Genomic DNA, 27,884 nt, shown 5'->3' with positions numbered 1-27,884 from the left:
AGCAACTTCCGAGGAAGGAGCTGGAAGAGGTGGGTGGCATGGGACTAACTTTTTTTTTTTTTTAGCTTTATTGTGGTATAATTGGCAAATGAAATTGTAAAGATATCTTAAGTATACAGTGTGATGCTTTCATAGACCTGTAATTGTAGAAGGAGTCCTCCCATCTGGAGCTACCTCTTTGGGGAGGGGGCAGCTGAAGTCTAAATGCATTTCTTTTTTTTTTTTTTAAAGATTTATTTATTATTTATACAAGCACTGGGTACAGTCAGAAGCACAGGAGGGTGAGAGAATTCACCAGAGACAGAGCAGGGAGCAGAACAGGCAGAGTGACAAAGTACACTGCTGAGGGGAGCAGTGGGCGGCAGGAGAGGTCTGTGCACCATGTGGGACCCTCACCCGGTGGCGGGGATTGAACCGGCGCTGCAGAAGCTGCAAACCTGTTTATTTTGGGGGTTAAGAGTGCCAAACTTTTGGGGAATGAATATATGTATAGTGAGGCAGCAGGGGGATATTTGTACCTTCCCTGTTAAGGACCATTGAGGAAGGGAAGGAGAGGTGAAAGAGGGGGGCTGCTACTGATTGTCCCTCAAGGAGGAACAGTAGCTGAACCATAAGGCATGTAGTGCTTAGAAGAAATTTCCAGTGAGATTCCCAGGGAGCCCCATAATGGAGGTTTTGTAGCTCTGAAAGGGCATCCCAAATGAGTGTGCTTCAGATTGAAGCCAAAGGGAACATTGGGTGTCCCGGCGCCAGAATGAGGATTGCCAGTGTATCATGGAATAATGCTGAGGGTAGAAGTTTGGAAAAACAACAAAGGGTAGTAGAGGCCCGGATTGTCATCTAAGAGTGACAGGTCATCAGTGCAGTGCCACGGCCACTAGGGCTGTGCCATGTGATTGCCCAGGCCATCCTGACAGCTTACTATCCTGAGCAGAGGCAGACAGTTCAGACCATCTTGGGGCACACATATTGCAGGATGGCTGTGAGGACTGTGGGGAGATGCGGGCTGACACCACAAGGGAAGTTGGGCACCACCAAAGAGGGAATTTTCAAAATCAAATGGCTCACTATCAAATGAAGGCAGCAGTGCTGCAGGAATATCAATCTCAGGAAAGAGTTGATTGTTAAAATCTTAGAAGACATTTCAAAACATATCTTTTGTCTTGGCTGCAACTGTGAAGATTGTCCAGGGCTTGCCAGGGACGATCCATCAACACATCGTACAGCTCCTCACTTTGCTCCGTGAACAATATAAAGATATTGGCCTCAGTCACACTCAGTTGTGGTGTGGGGTTTTCCAGAGCAACATCATCTCTGACTTCATAGGTCTACATGGTGATCTGGATGTCGCCATGCTAAGGAAGCTGGAGCTGCCCGTGTCTGGTCATAGCCTCACTGGGCATAGTGGTTCTAGTACTGCTGGTAGTACTACGGGTAGCTACCACCACAGCCGATTACAGTCCACTGGTTTTACACGGCTTGCTTTCGAGATTGCCACGCTCAGTCCCACTGGTTTTGACCCCAGTCCCACTGCTCCCTGGCACCATCAGGGATCGCTTCTGTTCCAGTTCTGTGAATTTTACAAGACATGCCTATCTGCTCCCCATCCACCGTGCCTCCAGGACAGAAGGGGAAGAAGAAGGGTAGACTGATGAATTCAAATGGCATGCCATCATCCACATCAGGGGTCAGGTCCCCCAAAAATGGAGTACTCAGGACTGTCATCTGGTTGTTTTCCATAAATGACATAGATCAGTTTAAAAATGTTTGCTGTTGTGGCTCCGGGAAGAGGTTTCCCCTTAATTTTATGCAAACTTTTCTCAGCTGTGGTCAAATACCCAAATTCTACAAAGCTGTAGCTACCTGGAATTCTAGTGAGGCAGATTCGCATAAATATGATGCTCATCAGGGTCTCCCTCATGGTGCAAAGGCTCTAGAGACAAAGGTCTCATCCACATAGGGCTCTGGATCTGGGACCTGCTTCTGTGTCACCCCAAAAGAACTCTCCCCATCCACTTTCACCCCCGACAGACGGTTTTTATGAGAATCTAGAATCTTGACTAGGGTGTGTCAGGTTGAGTTGGATAAGCTGAGCGCACCCTCCTGGGTGGGAAGAGATTATCTCGGGGTGTGGACAGGGCAGCAGTCCTGGCTGGAAAGGTGTCTGGGGAGACAGGCAGGGAGGGCGCAGGGCAGGTTGTGAAAAGCCTGGGGTAACTTGCCATCTGACTTTCGAATGCCAGCCGCGGGGCAGGGCCTGTCATCAAAGCGGGGCTGAAAGTCAGATGGGGGTGTGAGCTCGGCGCGGAGGGGTGCAGGGAAAGGTGCAGCTGCGGGGGGTCTGGGTGGCAGTTTGGTTGAGGGTGGGCGAGGGCTTGGCCCAGGGCTTAAGGGAGGAGGGGGAGGAGAAGCGAACACTGGATTTCATAGGTGGGAAGGACTCGTAGGTGCCTGACAGGGAGGAGAGAAACCTAACTCTGGTGCTCCGGGGGATGGGAAGGCAGAGGGTATGGACCTGGGTAAAGAACTCCAGACCAGGAGCGGGGATGGGGTTGGGGGTTGGGGAGGTGGGGGTGGTGGGGTGTGTGTGTGTGTGTGTGTGTGTGTGAGAGAGAGAGAGAGAGAGTGTGTGTGTGTGCGCAATTACACTGAAGCGAGGAGGTGGATTTGGCAGGTGCACAGTTTTACTTGTGGGACAGGAGGTGAAGAAGCAGCCACTTCCTGCCCCGAGCCCTCACTTGCCTCCAGCCTTTTCTGCAAACCCGGGGCGTGGACAAAGTCCTCCGCAGCGTCCGGCCTCGCGGGTTGCGCCTGGACCTCCGGGGTGTGGCCGCCGCGCGCCCCTCCTCCGCGGGCGGCTCCCGGCACCGGTGGTCGCTGCAGATCTCCGCTCCTTCCCCGGCCCGCAGCGCAGCCTCCGCCAGGCCCCGCCGGCCCCTCGGTAAGGCGGCGCGGGCGCGTCCCCTCCCGGCCCCGGCCCCGCTCCCGCGGGCCGAGTCGGGCGGGTCGGGGTCGGGCGCGCACGCCCGCCCGCTGCGCGGGGCTGGGGCCGGCTGTGCGCTCTGCGCGCCCCGGGGCCCCGGCCGCGTCCCACCCGCGGGCAGTCGGGGCAGCTGCCGGCCGGTGGCCCCGGGCCCGGGATGCCACGTGTCCCCGCGGCGCCGGGCGCGGCCGGCGGGCGGGGCGGGCGGGCGGGCGGCCCCGGGCGCTCACGTGGTGCCCCGGGCCGGGGGTCGGGGCCCGCGCGGCCTGACCCGGCCTCTCGCCCGCAGGACCATGGCCAACGCCGAGCGCACCTTCATCGCCATCAAGCCGGACGGCGTGCAGCGCGGCCTGGTGGGCGAGATCATCAAACGCTTCGAGCAGAAGGGGTTCCGCCTCGTGGCCATGAAGTTCCTCCAGGTGCCGCCGCCCCCCCTCCCAGCGAGTCGCGGGTTTCTCCCTCGCTGGGGGCGCCCTGTGCGCCTCTCTCCTCCGAGTCGGAGTCCCTTTGTACCGATTTCGCCCCGGCAAGGGTCCCTGTGACCGGCGCCCCCGCCTCAGGGCTCCTCTGGCCTGAGGCCGGAGGACAGACGCCCTTGGGAAGGTGAGGCGGGGAAGGTGACCCCCGCTCCGCGACGGCTTCCTGCGCCCGGCGCGGGCCGACACCTGCCCGCCGGCCGCAGGGGGGCAGCAGGGGCTGGAGGGAGCCTGCGCCCCCGGGCCCTCTCCCTGGCCCAGCGGGGCTGGGAAGCCCGGCCTGGAGGTTTGGAATCCCTTTGGCGTTAGCTTGCTGCGCCCGGACGATGAGCTTTGAGATGCGTCTTCCTTTCTCTGCCCAGCTCTGCCTTTTGGCTTCTGGCGGCAACTGCATTTTCCACATGCAATTTGGAGCCTATGACCTGAAGGGATAAATTTTAACCAAGCTAATCAGTAAAGACAATGTTTGTGTAATACTGGAAATGTTTTAAAGGGGTTTGTGTGAACAGGCCAGAGGTTTGATATGACTTCTGCCTGGCATGTTTCCTTAAACTCCCTAAATCTAGATCCTCAAACCACCTGTTTTTTAGGATTATAACATCCACGACGTTATTCACGTTGTCAGAGTACCCGCATGGTTAGAAACATTTTTTTTCTGCTACACTAGCCTTAGATTCATGTTTGGGATTTTTTTTATACACATCTTAGGAATGTGAGCTAAGTAGGTAACTGGGTTTTTAGAGAATCTGCAGGGGATTCTCAGGATGGGATTAGCCTTTTCAGTTTACTTCCTGACTGCTATTTCTTCTTAAATACCAGGCCTCTGAGGAACTCCTGAAGCAGCACTACATAGACCTGAAAGACCGCCCTTTTTTCCCGGGGCTGGTGAAGTACATGAACTCCGGGCCGGTTGTGGCAATGGCAAGTGCTTAGCCGAAGGGGAATGGAGGGAAACATGGAGGGAAGCAAGGGCTGGTGTATAACTGGGGTTGGTCAGTGCCCCAGTGTGCCTTTTTTAGACCTCTTTCCAAGCCCCTCCAAATTCCTTTTTTTTTTTTTTAAAGATTTATTTATTTATTTATACAAGCACTGGGTACAGTCAGAAGCGCAGAAGGGTGAGAGAATTCACCAGAGCCAGAGCGGGGAGCAGAGCAGGCAGAAGGACCGAAGTACACTACTGAGGGGAGCAGCGGGCGGCAGGAGAGGTCTGCGCGCCATGTGGGACCCTCCTCCGGAGGCCGGGGAGCAGCCGGGGATCGAACCGGCGCTGCAGAGGCTGCGGGCAGCTTCGCAACCCAGCGCTCAACCGCTGCGCCACCAGGGAGGCCCATCCCTCCAAATTCCTTTTAAAAATATAGCCTGCAGGAATGAGTTAACGGAGCAACTAGGGATGTGGGGGTTGGGGGGAGGGAACAGGAGGGAATCAGACCTTAGAAAAATAAGGACACTTTAAGGCAAATCCTCTGGGGTTTAGTCTCACTGTGAACCATAAAAGATTTCCTTGGTTGTCTAACAGGTGTTTATTTATTTATTATTTATTTTTAAAGATTTATTTATGCATACAAGAGCTGGGGTACAGGCTAGAGGTGGTGCGGGGGGGTGAGAGGATTCACCAGAGACAGAGTGGGGAACAGAACAGGTAGATCTACTGAAGTACACTGCTGAGGGGAGCAGCAGGTGAGACAGGAGAGGTCTGCTGCGCCATGTGGGTCAGCTCCCTGGTCGGGGATTGAACTCATGCTGCAGTGGCTGCCGATAGCTTCATAGTGCTGACTTAAACCTTGTGCCACCATGGATGCTCCCCTGGAGTGTACTTTCACCTTGCATATCAGTTGTAAGGCTTTTGGGATCTTCTTTCCAGTGATCCTATTCCTGTCCAATCACTTCTGTCTCATCGCTATTTCTTTTCAGTGTTTGTGGCCACATAAGAATTCTTCAGTCTTGTTTATCTTTGTCTGAGTGGTACTGGAAAGTTGGATTGACTTACGGTGTTTTTTTTAATATAGGCCCTTACTATCTCCTGTGGGTTAGCTGAAAATCAAGTGGCCGATAGGTCTGATTGTGTTAGGTAGGGGAGAATGTTTGTCTCTACTCTCCCTGGATGTCAGATCTACTTTTCATTACTGTCCAGGTCTGGGAGGGCCTGAATGTTGTGAAGACCGGCCGAGTGATGCTTGGGGAGACCAACCCAGCAGACTCCAAGCCTGGCACCATTCGTGGGGACTTCTGCATTCAGGTTGGCAGGTAAGTCCTGTGGGACATTTCCTGGAATCCGTATGTTATTTTTTTTAAAGGTTTGTTTTTATTGATTTATGCTTACAAGAACTGGGGTGTAGGCCAGAGGTGCAGCGGGTAAGAGGACTCACCAGAGACAGAGTGGGGAGCAGAATAGGTGGATATACTGAAATCAGCTGAGGGGAGCAGCGGACAAGGCAGTAGAGCTCTGTGCACCACATGGGTCAACTCCCTGGCTGGGGATTGAACTCCTGTTGCAGTGGTGATAGTGCTAAGCCTTAACCCCTAGGCCACCAGGAAGGACCCTGGTAAGGAAATTTTGAACATGGATGTATCACCTCAGGTTTGGGTTTTGGTCTGGGTTTGTTTGGCGATTCCTCTGTTTTTCATAATTTGAGAAGGAAATGTTTTATGACTCAGCAGTCTTGGGGTACAAGTACTGTTTTGGTTCCCCCCCCCCCCAGTAAACTGCATTATTTATTTTTTTTTATAATAAATTTTATTTTTATATTCCCCATACAATTTCAACCCCCCCATTTTGACCCCAATCCCTCCCCTCCCTCCACCCACACCCCCAAAAAGTGTCTCTGGTTCATAGATTTTTGTTGATTTTGATTTTCACTTTCTTATAGTTATTCATTTTCCTGGTCCCTTATTTAAGTTTTCTAGATTCCTGCTATGAGTGAGACCATCTGGTATTTTTCTTTTTCTTTCTGGCTTATTTCGCTGAGCATGATCCCTTCCAGCGCTATCCATGTTGCTGCAAATTGCATGTGTTTATCTTTTTTGAATGCTGAGTAATATTCCATGGTATATATGTACCACATCTTCTTGATCCAGTCATCTATTTTTGGGCATTTGGGTTGTTTCCAAAGCTTAGCTATTGTAAACAGTGCTGCTATAAACATAGGGGTGCAGGTGTTCTTTGGAATTGATGTTTCTGTGTCCTTTGGGTAAATACCTAGGAGTGGAATTGCTGGATCATATGGAAGCTCTTGAAGGGAGAAAACTTGGAAGCATAATTAAGTTGAACCAAGGAATGTTTTTGCACTTGATCTTAGCCAAAAGGCCGAGAAGCGATAAGGAATGTTTTTGATCAAGTACTTTTGTAGTTGCTTTTATGAGGAAATACTTTTGGGGGTCATCTGCTTTCAAGTGGCAGTTTCACTGAAAAGGTCTACAGTGGCTGTTCTTTGGTTTATCCATTAAATAGACTTTCGCACTTTAAAATGTGATGACTAGTAAATTGTCCTCTTTCTTAGGAACATCATTCATGGCAGTGATTCAGTAAAAAGTGCTGAGAAAGAAATCAGCCTATGGTTTAAGCCCGAAGAATTGGTGAGCTACAAGTCCTGTGCTTTTGACTGGATCTATGAATGAGAGGTAGACAAAGTCCCTGGAGTGTCCCTGGACACAGCTCTTCATTTTGCTTGGAAGCAATAGGATCTATCTTTTCTAAAGCATATTTACCAATAAAGCTTTTGGAAACTGGGTGCAGCCTCCTGTGCTTATTTGATTCTAAACTGGAAGTGACTTGGTTCCCTAGCTGTCGCGGCATTCCAGAACTAACTCATCCTGCTACTATAGAAGCCTGGTCTGACCCTTCTCCTTTTCTGGGTGTATTTCAAGACTTGAGGGAGGAAGAGGAGTGAGGCTGAAGAGGGCAAGTGTGGCAATGGCTGTGTACCTATGAAAACTAATAAGAAAATAATGCACATAATAATTATCACACCTGCTTTAGCTGATACTGTAACGTGCATTTCTGTATACAGAATTTGCTAGTACTTGATAGAGAATTAAGGCTAGTCAGGTTGTCCAGAGTTACATTGTTGGGCAGAACAGGTGGATCTACTGAAACACTACTGCTGAGGGGAGCAGAGGGAGAGGCAAAAGAGGTCTTCTGCGCCATGTGGGTTAGCTTCCTGGCCAGAGATGGCGATAATTTGTTAGCTCTGACTTTAACCCCTGTTCCACTAGGGAGGCCCAGATTACCACCTTTTTTTATGCTACAAGACAATGGCACAGTTTAACAGCTTGGCACAAAAACTCAAAATTCTAGTGTCAAGTCAGTTGATAAGAAATATAACAATTCTCAATTTTTCAACTTCAAATTTAATCTCATGTTTACATGCTACATGCTTTCACCAGTTTAAAAGTTTGATCATTAAAGTTCTAGGCTCTTGGGGCTCTGCATTCACTGGGCTCTCTGGTGATTCTATGCACACTGGCTGAGGTCCCGGGTGATAACAGCAGCAAAATACAGGCTTACCCTGAGCCAGGGTTGTTGTGGGTAAAACACATGCATGAATTCATTTTATCTTCAAGTTCTAACAGGTAAAGTTCTAATAGGTAAAGAAGCTGCTCTCATCTGAGCAGCTGTCTTCAGACTCCAAGCACTTGGTCATTGTGCCTTACTTCCTTATAGTCTCCAAGTGACAGGTCAAATTCGTGAGTTTAGGTGCAGTCAAGTCTGGAGTGGCAAGAGCTGAGAGAAAGAATTTGGCAGACTTGAATGAGAAAGGTATAGATGGGCAAAATTAAAGGTATAGTCTGGGGTAAACTTTGGTTTGGACCTAATCCTCTATACCAGATGGGTGTGTGAAAGTTGACCATTTATTCAGAACCTTCTGTTGCTTTCAGTAACTTTTTTTTTTTTTTTTTAAAGATTTATTTATTTATTTATTTGTTTGTTTATTTATACAAGCACTGGGTACAGTCAGAAGCATGGGAGGGTGAGAGAATTCACCAGAGCCAGAGCGGGGAGCAGAGCAGGCAGAAGGACCAAAGTACACTGCTGAGGGGAGCAGCGGGCGGCAGGAGAGGTCTGCGCGCCATGTGGGACCCTCCTCCGGAGGCCGGGGAGCAGACGGGGATCGAACCGGCACTGCAGAGGCCGCGGGCAGCTTCTCAACCCAGCACTCAACCGCTGCGCCACCGGGGAGGCCCGCTTTCAGTAACTTTTTGAGGACATAATAAATATGTCACTGTTTACATAATTGTTTTGGCCTGTTTGGAATTCTTAACTGCTAAAAAGGGTAAAAGTCTCGTAAAAATCTGTAAAAAGTAAATATTTAACTGTTTCCCTACCTCATAGGGTTTGAAATGATGCTAAAATGTGACTTGCTTGGGGGAAATACTGTTACTCAAATACTCTGTTACTCTTAAATATACTGTTACTCAAATATTTCCAACTAGCGTTAATGACTTAAAATGATTTGAGAGATGTAGAAATAAATAGCAAAACATGATAAAGCAAATGATAGTTAACCTGGGAATTCCAACTTGGGGCAATGGTTTGTCATTTAAATAGAAAGTAGGGCAGAAATTAGTTTCCACTTTTGTTGTTCTTGGAATGTGCTATATTTTTCTGAAGCATAATGAAATTAATGACTGAAAAGACCCAATTCATCCTCATTACTATCTTATGTCCACAGAACTATCTATGAATTGCTTTTGTAGTCAAAAGTTTTCCAGAGAGTCTGTTGTTGCTAAAGGAGGACTTTGAATTCCCTTTTAATGTGAACAAGTGATACCTAGGATAACATCTATATCCTATGAATCCCTCTGCTGCTCAGGTCATTGAAGCTTAAAAAAAAGTCCCTTAGTGGCGAGATGCCAAATCTGTAACACCTTGTTCTAACAGCTAAAGTGTCTTAATTTACCCATAAGTGGGCAACACTCACCCTTGCCCCCTTGCTATGGTTTTGCTTTTTCCCTCTGTTGCTGAAATCTCCACTCCAATCATACCCTAGTAGCGCCACCCTCCCACCCCCCAATATTCTTTTCCTCCCTATCTGCTAGTAGGAAATTCTTCCTCACTCATGTGCTTGCTTTCCCATAATAGATTACAGTTCCTTGAAGAAGGAACTGACTGGACTCCACAGGGACCTCTGATTGCTTACAGAAGACACGACATTCTGAATAAAAAATCCCCTTGAAGACCAAAGCATGTTAAAAAATTGCTCAAATACAACTTAACTTTAACATTTTATTTTGTGTAAAAAAAGGCAAATTTAGTGAATTACTTTCATCTTGTACACAAAGTTATAATTTTAATGCTTTTCACATCCATGCTGAAAATCTGCAGTTTGGTAAAAATGAAAGGAACAAATTTCTCCAAAGGAATTTTTCACGCATTATATACACTTCATGAGAAAGTTTCAAAGACTTTCTCAATGATCACAAGTTACCAAGAAAATAAAAGATTAAATTTGTACAGATATTGATCTATATATCAAATACATACAGAAATGATGTAAAAACCTTATGCAGTTTACTTTGACCTCTGTCCTCAAAAGATTTGCCCAGGGACAGATGCTTTTCATTTGTATAAATGACTGTGGCTTTATTTAAAATATGAAAATCAAAGGAAGAAACCCAGTTTAATCACAGTATTTTTAAAATCCCTTCCCAATAGTAAAGGATCATTACCAAATATATAGCACCATAATACAAATATTGATGGGAGAGGGTATTCACATCACGCAAAATTAATAATAATAAAAACAAACAAACACTGAAAACCCGTGTTAGTATCCGTAGAATAAGAAGTTGATAACAGCTTGAGCTTTCCTCATACATAGCAAGGAAAAGGTTAAAGATTTTTAACTACCAAAAAAACAAAAAACAAAAAACAAAAACCCAAATAACCCTAACAGGAAAAAAACCAAAAACAAACCCAAGGTCAGCAGTACATTTTGAATAACCATAAGAGAATGGGGCTGCTGTTGAGTTGTACAGTTGGAGTTATGGCTGAGACATAAATCTCCTCTGCATTAATTTATTTACTGAGGAAGAGGGCTTGAGATTGTGTTCAGATAGTAGGAAGTCCTGCCCAACCTTTAACTGTTGGTGACGGGATCAAGACAAACACTTCATGAATAGCTGGGAAACTTGAAAATACACAGAGCCTGGTTTTACTCTAGAATCGGAAGCTTATAAAACTTGGCTACAAATAAGTATTTCACAGAACTAATTACCAGGCTCCAAATCAAACCCCTCCTGGTTTATTCAGTTCCTCATCAAGCCCCTAAGCCCAAGGAATTGGTAGAGCACGCCATACAACTGGCTTCTAGTGCCCATGTCAATGGAATCAGTCTTGGGTTTAATTCACTGAGCCTGAGAATAAAGACTGCTGTGACCCTTGCTTTGGAAGTCTTCTAGGTTTTAAGTTTACGGGAAGATTCTTAAAAGTTAAAGATTTGGGAAGTGTGAGGATGTCACATTTACAGTAGGTCCCTCTCAGTAATATTGTTTAAGATAAATATCCAGTAATTTAACAGCTGAATTCACATATATTTGACACATGAGAAATCAACTTGGCGTTGATATGATCTGCATTTATGCCCCTAAAGAGTCAGTACTAAGAAATGTTGACATGCGATTCCATACATTCTTACACTATAAAATAACAAATTTTACTTCCAGTAGCAACTACAAAACCTTATGTTATTAACCCCTCTTGCATAGAATGAGGTAAACCTGTGCGTATTACCAATGCTATTATTCCCAAAAGTAGAGCAATATTTTAGAAAATAAATTGCTGGTTTTTAACGTTCTACGCATTTTAAAATTCAAACAAAAATCTTACCTAAAATGGTCTCCTGGGGCTTTCCATTAACATATTTTAAAGCATTCCATAGGCTGAAGGACTGTAGAGGTTAATCATTTTGATTAATTTCTAATTAGCCCTACCTATATTCCAGAGGAGATGGTCAATATTACCACTCTGAAGAGGTCAGGCTAAGACCCAGAAGCACTTCTAGAACTGATGCTATTAATTCCTGAGAGTTTAGTTTATGAACCTCACTGGTAAACGCTAGAGCTCTCTCATTCAGTCACAACTCAGAAAGTTAGAAAATGCAGAGAGCAAACTTCACCAATTTACCCTTACATCCTTTTTTAAAGGAAGCCATGTGAATTTCAAAATAGGGAATGTTCAAAATGGTCCAAATCAGTTATTAAAATAAATTCTGAATACCATTAAAGAGAATTCATACCATATATATATATATATATATATATATATATATATATTTTAGGACAATTCTCTTTCAAATTATTTTTCTAACAAAATCCAGAATAGTTAAAAGCAGAGCTGGAATGATTGTGAAATCTAAACTTATTTTGGCTTTACACAAATTTTGATTCTTCTGGTAATACAGAACATCTGTTTTGGGGTGTGGTTATACCAAACATTATCTCACAAATGGAGGGAAATGGCAGAGAACTGATCAGAATTCCTTCTGTGGGGTATTTTTTAGTAAGGAAAATAAAATAAACCTAGGACAATATTGCATTTCCCCCAACCCCTCAACATGTAGACCTATCCTGTATATGTTGTCAACCATTCCAGTTTAACACTTTAGTGTTAGATAATTTTAACCATTTTTTTAATTAAAAGAGAACTTATATATAAAAGTATCCAGAGTTCTTCCAGTTTCATACAGAACTCTAATTTTCACAGAATGAAAAACAATTCTGTACAAACATTTAAAATGGGCTGCAATAAAATGCTAACAAGCAGAATTAATCACTCTTTCCATGATCTTTGTGGTGATGAACCCTCCATATGGGGGTCCAGTTGCATATTTCTGCAGCAAAGGAAGCTGGAGATGTGACTGGCCTAACTTCTAAAATCCTCAAATCTCTCAACAAGTACCAAAAAAGGTTCATTTGTAATGACAGTTCATTTGCATTTACAACTATATCCTTCTCAAATCATTTCCTTCAATCCTGCTACCTAAACTTTAATCTTACCAAAAAAGTTAGAATTTCAGTTCTTGTTAACAATGCACATAAATCCAAACTTGGAAAATATTACAAAATTCTTTCAAAAGCTTCAAATACAACACAAAAATTGTCCATCTTTATAAATTGAAAAATTTCCCCCCACGACTAAAATAGTTTCCCCACCCACCTGAAAAATCTGGAACTGAAATTTTCTATGTTTAGCAAAATGTCCCAGTAGAATAGCCCCGCTGTACAGCTGGATTGACTATAAATCAGTCCTGTGTAAAATTCTTCCCCTCCCGCCCTCAGTTTCTGAGCCATGTCAGGGCTCTTGTTTGATGTAGAAGTTGGCAGAACCATTGCTTTCCTGATCAGATGCTCCTTGGAGGAAATTATAATCCTCTCCATCTATCAACTCCTCCTTCAGCTGCAATGTAGTCACTGTATGAAAGAGAGAAGTATATGGGGGCATTACTGAGCATCTCTGGAACATTCAGGTTGCTTTTAATTTTTATGTTGCACCAGCTTTAGTTAATAAAATGTCATCATTTTTTCAACAACTCTTAAAATTAACTCCCTGAATTTTAATTTTCAAAGTATATTAGCAGTTAGGGAAAAGTTCAAAAAGGAACAGTACTGAATACTGGATATTACCTAATGGAAATCATCAAAGAAATGTTCAAGGTAATAGTGTTTACTAATTTGACTAGAACAGAATTTTTCTTTTGATTAAGTATTCACTTTTATGTCAGAATCTATACACTGACACACCGGCCTATTCCTACATGGTTCTGAAGAATGTTATCTAACCATTGTAGATAAAATTTATCAATGGTAGCAAAGCGAAATCCTTGGTCCCAAGAAGCTAACACTGCCAATTGGATCACAACATAGTACTGCTGGTTTGAGTGCTCATCTGATGATCAGCTTTTACAGGAAAATGAACCAATGGTATAGTCTGTCCTCAGCTTATGAACAGGTCACATTCCAACAGGTCTCTTATTCTAGGGAAAGATTTTTTAATTTTCCCATATTTTCAGTGGGGCTTAGATTTCTGGGTAGCCACTGACATCACATTAGTCAGAATTCTTAGTGACAGGAGGGCTCTTTCTAATGCATGGGGCAAGGATAAAGAAAACGAGGATTTTTTTCTTTGCTGGGCCCAGCATCGGTCTTAGGTAAAAATTTTAGGCCAAGCTTAATTCTGAAATTTTCCTGTTTCTTTACAAATTCCTTTTCACTTTGTTAATGGTGTTGCGGTATTCCTTGTAATTTCAGATTGCCCTTTAAATCCTTGCCCCTGTCTTTTACAGGATTCAAAAAAATTACTTCCTTACTTTCCTAATAAAAATGATTTCAGCTAGGAGTTAAAAACTAGTCTTAGTAACTCTATCAAACTCTGAGACATTTTTAGTTTCTTAAAAAGTTACTGTTTAATCAAAACTAGCATTCTTGAGGGCTATGAGCAGAGGGAACTGAGTGGCTGCCATGCCCCTCCCGCAGAGGGAAGTCTCCCACTGCATCAGTGTTCTACCCTCACGTGACTCACTGAGGCAAGCCACTTGCTTCTTGTAGGCACTGGCTCAAGTTAATTTTTTTCTTCCATTATAGATCTTTTCATTATAATTGAGAGGATGCATAAATGTGGAATGCAAATTGGGAACTGCTCATATGGAAGAAAATGTCACTCTCTCTCTATATATATAAATGTAACTACATATATCACTAAATACTATATAAATACATATATATAAAAATAAAAGAATTGGGACTCAAAGATGTTGTAATTTAGATGTGTGGTAAACCAATGCAATTTTCATGAGGTGTCACCACAAGAGTATTAAAATGGCTACACTTGTAATTAAAGTCCAATAATAGTGTCAACCAAATACTTCCTGTCTTGATTTTAGTGGTGGTTAGTTTCAAAGTGATGGTCTTTGACATCTTATTGAATAATTTAAATAATAATGTTTTGAGAGATGCCAATTCATTTTATTTTACTTTGTCACTTGTTTCGGTAATAGTGGTGTGAAAATGTAATAAACCAAAGACAGAAAAGTGAATATACTGTGCCTGTAATAAAAGCAAAACACCAGACTGTTGAAAGATAAAGCAAACAAAAATTATAGTTTTCCATTTTCAAAAAAAAGTTAATGAAAATGATTTTATGGAGAATAATACCAAGTATATAACACTTATTTTTCAAATCTAACCAGCATGCATTAATTGGTAAGGGCATTTGAACAATACCATGAAAATAAACACATGGAAAAGGAAAAAAAAAAAACCCAATTTCATTAAAGGTGCAGTACCCACAATAAAAGGTTGATTAAAATAATATCTTGCTATATGATGGTCAGATGGCTAAATGAATGAGAAAAGAATTACCGTGCTTCAAGACCAAACATGTTCCATTCAAACGGATGTTTTTATTTTATTTTTTTAATGTAAGAAAGGCAAGTTGAGATTCTAAAGCACATCCTGAAGTTACTTGTACTTACTGTTAATAATGAATTTCTGGATTATGCTTCTTCTCATGTTAGAATATGAAACAATGTGCTTAAAAAAAGTGATTTAAGAGAAAGGTGAATCACTCACTCAGACGTGGAATGTTTTACACTTGATCTTAGCCAAAAGGCCGAGAAGCGATCAGACGTGGAATGTTTTAATGCAAAGTTTCAGTCTTCTCATGGAACCTAAAGCCTGTCTGGTATCTTCACAAGTCATTCTCCATTCCAGGCCTTATTCTCAATGAATGATGGATGAAATAAAATAAATCCTGTGGTTGAATGTTACTTTTGACACAAGTGCATTTTCTGAGCTCCATTTTTAAAAGGAAGCCACTTTGCTGACTAGTATTTCAGGAGATAAGCTAACAGAAATACATTTTCCTAGCTACAGGTCCATATATAATAAACTCAATAGCTAGTCAAACTGCAGCTCTCAGATAGTTAAAATACCAATTTAGTCCCATAGTAAAATCACACCAAGTCTATAAGGTATGTTCCCGGTTCAGAAGATACTCCAGACACTGTGGAAGGAGGAAGTCACTCAGGAGCCCTTATGGTCTTGCAATTATTCCAATCTTAGAAGTTGTTTTACATCACTTGGCAATCTCTCACAAAATGTGAGTCATGTCTTTAAAATCAAGACGCTTAAAGAAAATATATCTAAAATCCAATAAAATTCAAATATATCCAGAGCTACAATACCTACAGTTAATTACTTAGGTGAAAGAAGGCTACTTCAGAAATAACAAGTACAAAAGACAAACAAGAAATGGAAATGCTCTTTAGAAAGACCTTGAAGATTTTCCCATTAAAGACCAAATACATTTGGATTTGTAGTACTAATCTATTTTGAGATATAGATGTTTCCTCTTAATATAAGGACATCAGGGTGATCGTCAAAGAAACAGACTGGAAGCATAAGGATGAAAAGATATATTGATAAGGAGTCAAAAACCCAATACACCTTAAAATGAAAAAAAAAGGGTGATGACAACTACAGGAGAAAAAATAATAGCAAACAGAGAAATGAGAAAAAAAAGCCAAAACAAAACAGGTAGGTACTAAGTTCCATCAGGGTTTTCAACCAAAAGGCAATTTAAAGAATACTGATTAAACAATTAAATTTAAAAGCAACAGTAAAGAGAAGGGAGTACAGATGCCAAGACAGAAACATTAACTCTGAAGCTATCTGATTTGTACTCATGGGTGAAGTTCATCATATGCAAAGTAAAGAAGCCTTTCTGATATCCTGTGATATTGTTCTCTCTTAGCAATTACAAAGGGCAAACATTTTCTGCAGTCTTTCTTAGCTTAACCAATTAAACTGAAATGCCATCTACCTGATTAATCACCACACATGCAAGAATATGAAATTATGGAAATTTCACTTAAATTCAACACTGAAATCACACAGGCATTATATTTTAATAGTCCCCTTGTTCAGCTAAGATTGTGGTAAATGTTACTACCAGAAGCAAAATTACACTGGGGGCACAAAACATTCTATCCAATGAGTGGGACACTATGGATGCTATGAGCAAAGCCTCATCTTTGGATCTGATTCATCAGATCCTTAAGGGTCTATTTCTCCCCCAGGTCACCACAAAGAATTCTGCAAAGCATAATGTTCCAACGCTCTAAGGAAACCACGAAACAGTCCAGATGTCTCACAATTCTATAAACTGAAATGATGGCTTCACCCTAATTTGAAGCTCAGAAGTGGTTTATAATAAAATAAAAGTCCTTCTCTGATGATTCATCTTAGTGAAGTGACTACTAAGGACTAGTGAAAATGAATTTTTCAGTTGAAAGAAAAAGAAAAATTTCATGAGTCAGCACCTGTCATGCCAGACCATGCTTTGTCTCCCACCCCCCTACCCAGGCTTTTACCCTCTGTAGTACCTGATGTGCTGATGTGACTAATTACCTGTTTTGAGGCTGGGACTGAACTCTCGGCTAGTGCTGGGAGGTGGGAAGGCCTCCGGGGCTGTCTGTGCTGGAAGGGTTCGATATGGAGGAGGAGTCAACTCTTCGTCACCAGAGAAGCTCCTCCGCACCCCACCTGTCATGGGCAGGCTCGACAAACTGACAGGCTTCTTCCCAATTGGCATCTTCCTCTCTAAATATCAAGTCAAACTAAAGTAAGCTTTTACTTACATGCGTGATAAGAAAAGTGCATTAAATAACTAGGAAAGGTAGTGTTGCACAGGGTACTGTGAAAGAGAACCAACTACGCAAGGTTTGTATTTCTGAAAACGGAGAGAGAAAGAGTGTGTTGGTAGGTGGATGATGGGGTAACGGGTTATTTCAACTCTTGAGTATGGTGGTCTCAAAATAAATTTAGAACAAAAAGCAAAAGGAACTATGGACAGCATTTAGTGTGGAGGATAGCTGGCTAACTTCTTCAAGGAAACTTTGGCTTTAGGCAGGCTGAAAATCCAATAGCAGGGTTATAAAACCCTACCTGCAGGATAGTAGTTTGCTACCCAGGTAAGCTCAAACACCAGTTCTCAAGGAGAAATATGAGTTGAACAAATGTAATAACTGGGTAGCAGGATTTTACTGATATGAAATGAGCTATCCTAACATTTTTTAAAAAAGATTTATTTTTGGGCCTCCCAGGTGGTGCAGCGGTTGAGCACTGGGTTGCAAAGCTGCCCACAGCCTCTGCAGCGCAGGTTTGATTCCTGGCTGCTCCCCGGCCACCGGAGGAGGATCCCACATGGCGCACAGACCTCTCCTGCCGCCCACTGCTCCCCTCAGCAGTGTACTTTGGTCCTTCTGCCTGCTCTGTTCCCTGCTCTGGCTCTGGTAAATTCTCTCACCCTCCCGCGCTTCTGACTGTACCCAGTGCTTGTATAAATAAATAAAAATAAATCTTTAAAAAAAAAATAAAAAAGATTTATTTTTATTTATGTATGCAAACAAGAAATGGGGTATAGGCCAGAGGTGTGGGGGGAGGGGGGATGAGAGAATTCACCAGAGACAGAGTAGGGAGCAGAACAGACGGATACTGAAATACACTGCTGAAGGGAATGGATGAAACAGGTGAGGTCTGCTGCGCCATGTGGGCCAGCTCCCTGGCCAGGGATTGGATCTCATGCCAAGGTGGCTGGCGGATAGCTTAAGAGCACTGGGACTTTAACCATGGCACCACCAGGGAGGGCCTCCCTTAACTTTTGGTTATAATTCACTCTGTCTTTCAGGAAACACAATTCTTATTCTGAAAGGCATTTCTAAAACTTAAAGTTTGTTACCTGCAAGTTCTTAAGCAGCCTAATTTCCTTTTAAATACCCTTCAGTTATAATTTTATAAGCAAACATAAGCCTTCAAAGACTAATATAATGCTTTCACTGCTAACAAAAAATACTCGAGACTTTGCAAATATTGAAAAACCATGCATATGCATTAAGTTGAAAGCTGGACAATACTTACATATCTTTGACTATAAATTATATGTTTTCTTCTAGAGTATACAAAAGACCCATGAGAAACTATATTTTGCAAAATCAAGACTAAAAGATAATAAATTAAAGCCAGACAGGACTCCTATGTAAAATGATCTGGAAACTAACGTAACTGAATATATACCAGTGCAGACATATTCGATTCTCAAACACCAAAGCAAAATCACGTGCAGGAGTCACACTTGTTCTAACTGAATGTCTATATACACTTAGAGGTAACAATGTAAGGAATCTCCTTAATGCTCTTTTTTCTTATAATAGCCTCTCAAGATTGCAGAGAAATTAGTGGTGGTATTCTTGCTCTAGAATTACCACCCCTTGAGTAAAAAATAGGCTTTTTGAGATTGGATAAGTCACACACACACAACAGTCTACATGATCCTCTTGGGGAAACATTACCCTTATTTTTCAAAATCACTAGTGAACAGCTAACCATTACAAAACAAGCTAGAACAACAAAGTCAGTCAACGTTCTATTTTTGTAAAATGTAAGCAATACTGAAGAATACGCCAGTGGATGATTTTAGTTACAAAAAGACTGAAAGAGCTATAAGATGAAACAACAGTGTCAGAATATAATAATCTGCAAACAAACCAACAAAAACCTTTGTGGCCTATATGCTATTGATATAAATCTGCACGCAGTGGATGAGTTGGTTTCTTTCTTATTTGGGTAAAGTTTTATGGGAAAAATTTCTAATAAACTACTTGCTGAATAGTATAAAAAATAAAAACAGGCTGCTTCTTCATTCATGTGACAGTACAATTCCTTATCTTCAGTCCAAAATTCAAGGTTTTTAGGTAAAACTTTGGCAACAAAACCAGACCTCACTAAGTGATACCATTTATAATCTTTTGCCCATTTAAATATCTATATATATGTTTTGCTTCAGAAAATGCTCTAGAGTTTGCAAGGGGTATTACACAGTATATACTATATACACTCTATCTCTTTTCTAAAATCTGAAAAATTCTGAATTCCAAAATGTATCTGGACTGCCAAGAATATCAATAAAGGATTATAGGTCTACATTTTTTCCCTTTCCATGTTCAAGGACACTTCAAAGGCATGACAGATGTCTTATTTTTTTTTAAATTTTTTTTTTTATAGAGGCATGTTTATTTATTTGTTTGTTTGTTTTTTGTTTATACATGCACTGGGTACAGTCAGAAGCACGGGAGGGTGAGAGAATTCACCAGACCCAGAGCGGGGAGCAGAGCAGGCAGAAGGACCGAAGTACACTGCTGAGGGGAGCAGCGGGCGGCAGGAGAGGTCTGCGCGCCATGCGGGACCCTCCTCCGGTGGCCGGGAAGCAGCCGGGGATCGAACCGGCGTTGCAGAGGCCACGGGCAGCTTCGCAACCCAGCGCTCAACCGCTGCGCCACCGGGGAGGCCCTTATTATTAACAGCAATCGAAACGACACAATTAAAGAACACGTCGTATTTATAGCTAAATTAATTTTTCCAACTATTCCAGATATCTGATGTTAAATATCACTAAAAGCTGGGATGCTGATGTTAACCCTTCACTGATTTCCCTAGGCCATTCATTCAAAAATCATTAAAGTTTCATAAGTTAGAGACAAACCCTGCAAGAACACCACTTAGGGACGCACTGTGCACAGTGCTCAGAAATCAGTCCCCGCAAGTGTATGCTACATAGCTAGTGAGTAATAAAAAATGTTAATGCAGCATCTTGGAAAGAAAGTTCTGAAACTCAAAAGTCTTCTCCAAAAGAAAGTGAAAAGAAAGGCTTGTGCTAGTTTTAATCTTACAGAAAGCTATGACACCACATCTGTTATGGTTAGTCCACTGACATCAAGTTACTGGGTGAAGTCTCTTTGCTCATTTCCAGATAAATAAGTCACTTTGATCTTCCTGGTCCTGTCAATAACCTCTAAAGTTCTTTCAGCTGAATATCAAACCTGGCAAAATAATACTGGGCCTATATGAGATTATGTGTGTAACCTAGGAGAGAGTGCAAGAGAAAGATCTGAAGATTATCATTTCTGTGAGGCTGACTTGGATTCATTCTGAGAGGTGACTAAAGTACCAATGCAGTAGTTGATAGAAATTTTAAAGTTCCCTACAGAAAAATTTATAAAGAAATGACTGGTTGGAAAGGTAAGTAGATTTGAGTCTTCATGCTGCTTCTTGGTTGTCAATGAGGCAGCTAGCAATTATTTGAGCATACAATACATCAGCAGGAAAAATCTATTTCAGTTTTAATCCTCAAATGTACTTTTTACTTTAAAAATAATTTTATCTCAGAATGAAATATTCTGGGACATTCTGTGGCTTTCTACGGTGGTAAAAAATGATTTAAAAAGAGTAAAATAAAGCTACCAATATATTGAATATTATTTTTGCTGTTAACATCAATAACCATTCTCTGTAAGGTAAAATATAATACACAAGGCATATTTAGACAAATTTTCTTAAGCCCTACTTTTTAAATTATCAACTTCAACTTGTTATAAGATTCATTCTAGAAAGAGTTCAGGTTTATAAGAAGGATGGGCTTATTAATTGCTAGCCTATTGTAAGCATAAGCTTTTATGTTTTTTCATTAAAAAGTTGAAGAATAGAAAGGATTAGTTTTCCAATAGGCTTACATACTGTTTCAAGAATCACGTGCGGACTATTCTTTTAAACATGATTATGGTTAATCATTTTTCCTGTCAATTAAAATATAAGTCTTTCACATAATTGAAAAGGGTTGCCTTTTATGGCATACTGCACCTTTAAGCATACTACATTTAATGCACAGTGATTAGTGCTCACAGGGACATAATTTTTTGTGCAAGAAATTTGTGACCCCAATTGGTTTTAACATTTTAGGAAATATATATAAACACCATGTGGTGACCCACTTTTCTTATGTCCTTTGTATTGCTGGGACTTAGCCTTTTTCTTCTGTTTTGATGAACCTGATTGGCTTTCTCTTGATGCTGAAAAATAAAAGGAAAAGTTGGTACCAGGTAACTACTGATAACTCTAGATACAACTTAGATGAACTATCTTTACCAAGACCATTATGCTAAAAAAAGTACATAGAAAATCAGAGTACTTATTCCTGTAACACCATGAACCTCAATAACAGACTCCGAGATTTGATACACACATATTATATACCAATAAATTTTTAGCCTATAATTTAAAACTTATTAAAATAAATATAATTTAATTTGGTGAGTGCTCTTACTGTTGTGGCTCTACAGTCATTATGTAACTGACTACTGTGTTCACACAGCCATGGTACACATGGTCTGATTCTGTGATATTGTTGTTGAGTCTTAAGATCTTACCTGGCAACCAATCAGACATAGGTATATTCTTGTCCTGTGAGCTCATAAGATGATTTATGTGAGATAGTCCTCTGGAGAATTGCTGATTTTTACAAAAGGACACCTTTTCTGTATACCAACTTACACTGTGATGCTGGAGGCTGTAGTTGATATCCAGTTAATTGACACCACCCTACAGGATAGAGGTCAGGGGACTCACAGTCTACCCACTGATCATACTCTTCTTCCCATCCATCAAAATGTATCCTCAAGAGACGATGAATAATTCGAGTTACTGTGGCTACACATATTAATCGTGGCTCCATGAGATCTACCGCTTCTAATTTCATTCCTACACGAAATCCATGATTTGGAACATCCTGACCAAGAGAAGCAAAATATTAACACTGATGAAAAGAAGAATTCAGATCTTAATTGTGATGAAGAAAGAAAGTATAAGCAACACAATCAAATAACATAATATAACCCCAAAGTTCCAAATAACTCTTTTAAGTATTGAAACATGAAGGTCAAGCATTTAAACTAGTTAGGAAATGGACTCATTTACATTTTCCTCAGATTAAAAATGAAACAAAGTTTGAAAACAGGTTTCAATCCTGGGAAAATAAGACATTTATATTATTAATGTGTTCAGTTCTATTAATCATCACTACAAAATATAAAGCAAAGACATTTTCATCAACATTGATTTGCATTTGTGAGGCATCAAAAGATTATACAGTTATGATACCATCATTTAAATTTACCTTGTTAAATAGTTTTACTGGTGCTGCAATGGAGCCAGTTTCCCTGAGGTAGTCAAACCATTTAAAAGGAAGTTTTGTATAACCTGCAAAAAATAACTGGTTTAACTAACAGTTCATTTGTAATTAGCATAATATTAAAACATAGGTAAGAGATGACTCAGTAACAATAAAAACTTAGATTTTAAGTTATATGATAAACTTTTAACAAATGCTCTAATACTCTAGGTGCAGTAATTCCTCTATTTTACAAAGATTTCTTCCTTTTCAAAACAGACACTGGTGTGATGACTTATCTTAACAGAAAAGTGATTCTCTTCTCCTAATCTGCTCTTTCGTCTACCACAAGAACTAGACATTTGCTTTTTCAATTCCAGGCTTAGGACAGCCTAGCATTGAACACTTTAGTGTATTTTTCTTTCACTGCAAGTAAGAAAAATAGCCAAACTATTTTTAGTTTTCTTCCCTTCTTGTTTCTTAATAGAAAATTTCAAGATTCAGATTCAGATATTGAAATTAGAAAAGTCATTGGTTAAGTCAGAGAGCTATTTAAGGATATGCTTTCCTTTAAACAGTCATACAGTCATCTAAAGATAGAAACCTGCTTTCCCTGAAAGGCTAAAGTATGCATTTTTAAAAAGAGGATTATGTATGCAATAGCCCACTAAGCCTACAATCACACCATCAACAGGGCTTAAGAATACCAATAAAACTGTACAGGTGCTCAGGAAAAATTCTAAACAAATGTAATTTATTAAAGATAGCTAGAAAACTGTTTTTCATGTTCTTAGAGCACCCTACAGCCCTTGTTAAACACCTGTTTGTTTATATATGTACATATCCACACATACTACATATTCACACAGCAAGAAATCTAGGGCCTTGTTAAATGCGGTAGATAAGAGAACATGTTAACAAAACAAGGATGAAAACTCAGTGGATATACTAGCATGAAGTACCTCTGGGTGGAGTAAGTTCAATCATGTTAATTTCACAGAAACCAACAGGGAAAATAGAAGGGGAGGTTGCATGATAACAGAACCAGTCAGATCCATCTGCTGCTTCTGAGCCATCGATCCCAATCATTAGGAATCCGTCAGCCAGCACCTTTTAAAGTAAAAGAATCACAAGTATTAGAAATTAGATACTATTATTATAAAATGATACTTTAAATTGACATTCCCAAAGAAAGGAAAATCTGTTACATAAAGGTCTCTTAGAAATGAAAAGCTTTATTGAATTGCTAAATAATGGAAATCATAATGAAAAAAATCTTTGTCAATGACAGTGTGTACCAGAAACAAAAGCAGGGTAAAGAGAAGTGATTTCAGAGTCTAGAAAAAAGTAGAGCCTTAGCCAACTGCTGAGGCTGCCTGCTCCCCGCCCTGCTGCCATGAAACTGGTGCTCTCTTCCAATTTAAGATTGAGTCTTGGCCAGGCTCTAATGTACTCAAAAATAACTTTCTCCTTTCTCATGTATCACACAGATGAATTGTTCTAAACCCTTTCTATCTCCATCAAACTCCAACTTTACTTCTCTTATGCTGCACAATTTCCTGACAGAAACTAAGGCCAACCTATCTAAGGTCCTCAAATGCCTCAAATGTACCTCTGAAGCTGCTCTCTTCTTCCCCCAAAGACAAACTTCTCCATCTTGTTCTATCACCACCAATGGTACCTGGCACCAAAACACCATTTCTTGCAGGCTAACATCCCTCAACTTCCATCACATTAAAATATTTTAAAATATTTTATTCAGAAACAGTTTGTATTTCAGATGAGGAACAAGAATAGTACAATGAACAGAGTATTTTCTTTACCCAGAAATCCAATTTGTTATATACTATGTAACTCCCTGCAGTCTGATTTCTGTTCTTACCCTGCTGCTAAAGTTACCAATCAACTCCAAGTTTGTCAAACCTAGTGCCTTTCTCCCCACACTTACCCTCCTGAAACCTCAACCTTCTAGCAGTACCAGTACCTGTTGATTATGCCCAACTTCTATTTTTTTTTTAAAGATTTATTTATGCATACAAGAGCTGTGGTGTAGGCCAGAGATGTGGGGTGTAAGAGGATTTACTAGAGACAGAGTGGGGATCAGAACAAGCAGATTGACCAAAGTATACTGCTAAGGGGAGCAGCGGGCGAGTCAGGAGAGTTTGCTGTGCCATGTGGGTAGCTTCCTGGCTGGCCAGGGATTAAATTCGTGCTGCAGAGGCTGCAGACAGCTTCACAGGTTGCGTCTTAACCCCTTGCGCCACCAGGGAGGCCCTTCTCCTAGACTCTTACTGTTATAATCCAATGATCAATTTCTCACCTCTGATGATTCCTTCCATAATTTTTTTTTTTTTTAAGATTGCCCTTTCACGAACTCTAATCCTTCAGTTTCTGATTTCAGCCTTTTTCCTTTCTGTTCTGGTGATGTCATCCATGCCCAGCGTGCTTCAGTGATTGACATCCCTGCGACAATTCCTCAAGTCTTCTCATGAGCCTGTCTTGCTCCCAGTCTTAGTCCTGCATTTAACTGCATACTGACTCTATTCTCTGAGTCAGCCAGAGCGTCACATCAACTGATCCCCTTACACCTGCAATATATCAGTAGGGCTACAAGACCCCCCTCCCCCGCCCCCTCGCCCCGAATTAGTCCTTTAACCCTTGCCATTATTTTTCTCCACTATCTTGTCTGCTATCAGGGCTTCCAGCCTTCCTTTATGGCCATTTCCCCTCTTAATTCAACTTTTCTTGGTATGATCTATGTTCATGCCAGAAACCTTACCAACTATCCTGTTCACCAAAGCAAAGCTCAGTCTGCTCAGGTATTCCAAGCCTACACTACCTGAGTCCTCATTATCTTTTAGTCTCAGTCTCCAAGTTCCTTTCTTCCAGTTATTTCTACTATATTGGCTATATGCAATAACTTCCTTTTAAAGCTCAAGAGCTTTGCTCAAGGCCTCTGGAAAGGACTACTCCACTACATGTGGGGTTCCTTTCTCCCTTTTATTTATTTTTATTTATTTTTTTAAATCTTTTTTTTTTCTTCCCGAGCTATTTATTCATTTTTTTAAGATTTATTTATTTATTTATACAAGAACGGGGGTAGAGGTCAGAGTAGCGGGAGGGTGAGAGAATTCACCAGAGACAGAGCAGGGAGCAGAACAGGCAGACGGACCAAAGACACTGCTGAGGGGAGCAGTGGGCGAGGCAGGAGAGGTCTGCCGCACCATGTGGGTTTCTCCTTGGCCAGCTAGGAATCGAACTGGCGCTGCAGAGGCTGTGTGTGGACAGCTTCACAGCACGGCGCACAACCCACTGAGCCACCGGGAGGCCTCCTTTCTCCCTTTTAAATATAGCTGACTTGACCAGGAGCTAATATCTAACCTTCAGAGGGTCAAAAGTCAAAAGTTGGGATCATTTACATTCTCTGTAATTACAATTAAGAGACACTGTTATCAAGTCACTTAGTTAGGGTTGAAACAAAGATTATTATACAGAATTTGGTCAGGGAGTCATCATGTGCAGACTGAATGAGCAGGACACCAACCAAGAGAGAAAGAGAAGTGGGAAAGACTCAGAGCAGAGAGGAGCTGTGACAAAGAGAGATGCAGAGAGCAACATGGGGATTATGCCTTTCTAGTTCCCATCCTCGAGTCCTTGGCTGTCTAAGAGATCATCCACCGTGTCCTCAGAAGAACTAACCTGAGTGGGAAAGTCTTTACTAAAATTTTCAATGCAACTTGTATCTACTGTGTGTGAACTACCTGACATTTCCTAAATGTGGCCTGTACTCTCCTATCTTGAAACCTTTGTCCACATTGTCTTTCCAGGGCACAGTTTCTTCTTGCATTTCTGTTGGGCTCAGTTTTTCCCACCTTTCAAGATGAAGTTTCCATATGTCTGGTTTTTCTTTTCCAAATGTTCTTTCTTCTATAAAGATTTCCCTGAGACAATGTAACCTCTCCTTTATTTGAATTGCAACATTATGTTGTACCTTTAATGCATAGTTGATCGTGCATTAAACTTACTTTTGTACATCTTACCATGTTCTACAAAACTGTAAGCTTTTCAGAGTTGAAGCCAAACATGGCATGGAAAGTATTAACTAAGCCATCTCTGAATGAAGCTTGAGATTCTAATCACTGGGCATTTAGCTTTCATTTCACGAGCAGAGCATGGTATAATGGTACCTGTTTCCAAACCTGGTTTGGTGATTCTGGTTATCAGAATCACCTAAGAAAACCTTTTCCTTTTCTTTTATTTCTCTCCTTTTTATTATTATTATTTTAAAGATTTATTTATTTATTTATACAAGCACTGGGTATAGTCAGAAGCGCGGGAGGGTGAGAGAATTCACCAGAGCCAGAGCGGGGAACAGAGCAGGCAGACTGACGAAATACACTGCTGAGGGAAGCAGCGGGTGGCAGGAGAGGTCTGCACACCATATGGGACCCTCGCCCAGCAGCCGGAGATCGAACCAGCACTGCAGAGGCTGCGGGCAGCTTTGCAACCCAGCACTCAACCGCTGCGCCACGGGGGAGGCCCTATTATTTTTTTTAAGATTTATTTATTTATATAAGAACCGGAGTACAGGCCAGATGTGTGGGAGGGTAAGAAGATTCACCAGAAACAGAGTGGGGAACAGAACAGGCAGACTGACGAAATACACTGCTGAGGGGAGCAGCGGGCTAGACAGGAGAGGTCTGCTGTGCCATGTGGGTTTCTCCCCTGCCGGCTGGGATAGAACTGCGCTGCAGAGGCTCCGGACAGCTTCACAGTGCAGCACACAACCGCCTGCGCCACCAGGGAGGCCCTCTCTCCTTTTTAAACAAGTAGATTTCTGGGCAACATTTCTTGTGATTCTGACTGAGCAGGTATGGAAATCAATGTTTTAAAGTGTACCAGGTGGTTCTTGACCAGTAGGGTCAGGTAAATGGAGGACAGGGATGGAGCAAGTCTTTCCAGCCACACGAACTTGAGCACATGTGCTTGGCTTGGCAGCCATTATAACTGCTTTTGATGCTATTGGCTTAAGGTTTTAAACTGTGTTAAAATACAAATTACAATTTAAGTTATACCTTTATGTAGGAAGATTCTGGGTCAGTGGTTCTTAACCTCAGCAGTACTTGAGAACCACCAGGGAACTTAAAAAATTGCAAATACTAGAGCCTCAATCTAGACTGATGAAATCAGAATGTATGGTAAGAGGCCTGGTCACTTATATATTTGTTTTTAAAGTTCCTTGGGTAATTTTGATGCCTGCTAAAAATTGCGAACCACTCTTTAAGGTATTTTTATGTAAGTAGCTTTAAAAGAAGGAAAATGAAACAATAAAATACTACCAAAAGGATTAAAAAGGCACAAAAAGAAAACAAGAAACAAAAGATAGACTTGGACTTGCTACATTCCTGTATTGGACAAGCTTTGACCATTG

General features: G+C 41.4%; 2 protein-coding genes across 3 annotated transcripts in view; one reads left to right on the top strand and one right to left on the bottom strand.

Annotated features, from left to right (window-relative positions):
• The first annotated feature begins 2,825 nt into the window (after positions 1-2,825).
• Positions 2,826-7,186, top strand: LOC311173105 (nucleoside diphosphate kinase B). Its single transcript, XM_084236874.1, has 5 exons — positions 2,826-2,941; positions 3,273-3,402; positions 4,279-4,380; positions 5,591-5,703; positions 6,957-7,186. Exons 2-5 carry the CDS (start codon positions 3,277-3,279, stop codon positions 7,072-7,074), a joined length of 459 nt encoding a protein of 152 aa, XP_084093000.1. The 5' UTR covers positions 2,826-2,941; positions 3,273-3,276; the 3' UTR covers positions 7,075-7,186.
• A 5,562-nt stretch (positions 7,187-12,748) lies between these two features.
• The window catches only part of MBTD1 (mbt domain containing 1), a gene marked incomplete at both ends in the record, with an annotated part of 36,260 nt that continues 21,124 nt past the window's right edge, over positions 12,749-27,884 (bottom strand). For both annotated transcript variants that reach the window (XM_084238526.1, XM_084238527.1), the window contains 5 exons: positions 12,749-12,867; positions 21,279-21,356; positions 21,838-22,072; positions 22,460-22,542; positions 23,416-23,563. In XM_084238526.1, coding sequence (XP_084094652.1) covers positions 12,749-12,867; positions 21,279-21,356; positions 21,838-22,072; positions 22,460-22,542; positions 23,416-23,563 — 663 coding nt within the window. The remainder of the gene's footprint in view (positions 12,868-21,278; positions 21,357-21,837; positions 22,073-22,459; positions 22,543-23,415; positions 23,564-27,884) is intronic.

This window comes from Talpa europaea, assembly GCF_964194135.1.
Source record: "Talpa europaea genome assembly, chromosome: 7".
Taxonomy (NCBI): Eukaryota; Metazoa; Chordata; class Mammalia; order Eulipotyphla; family Talpidae; genus Talpa; species Talpa europaea.
This window is presented reverse-complemented; position numbering and strand designations above follow the sequence as displayed.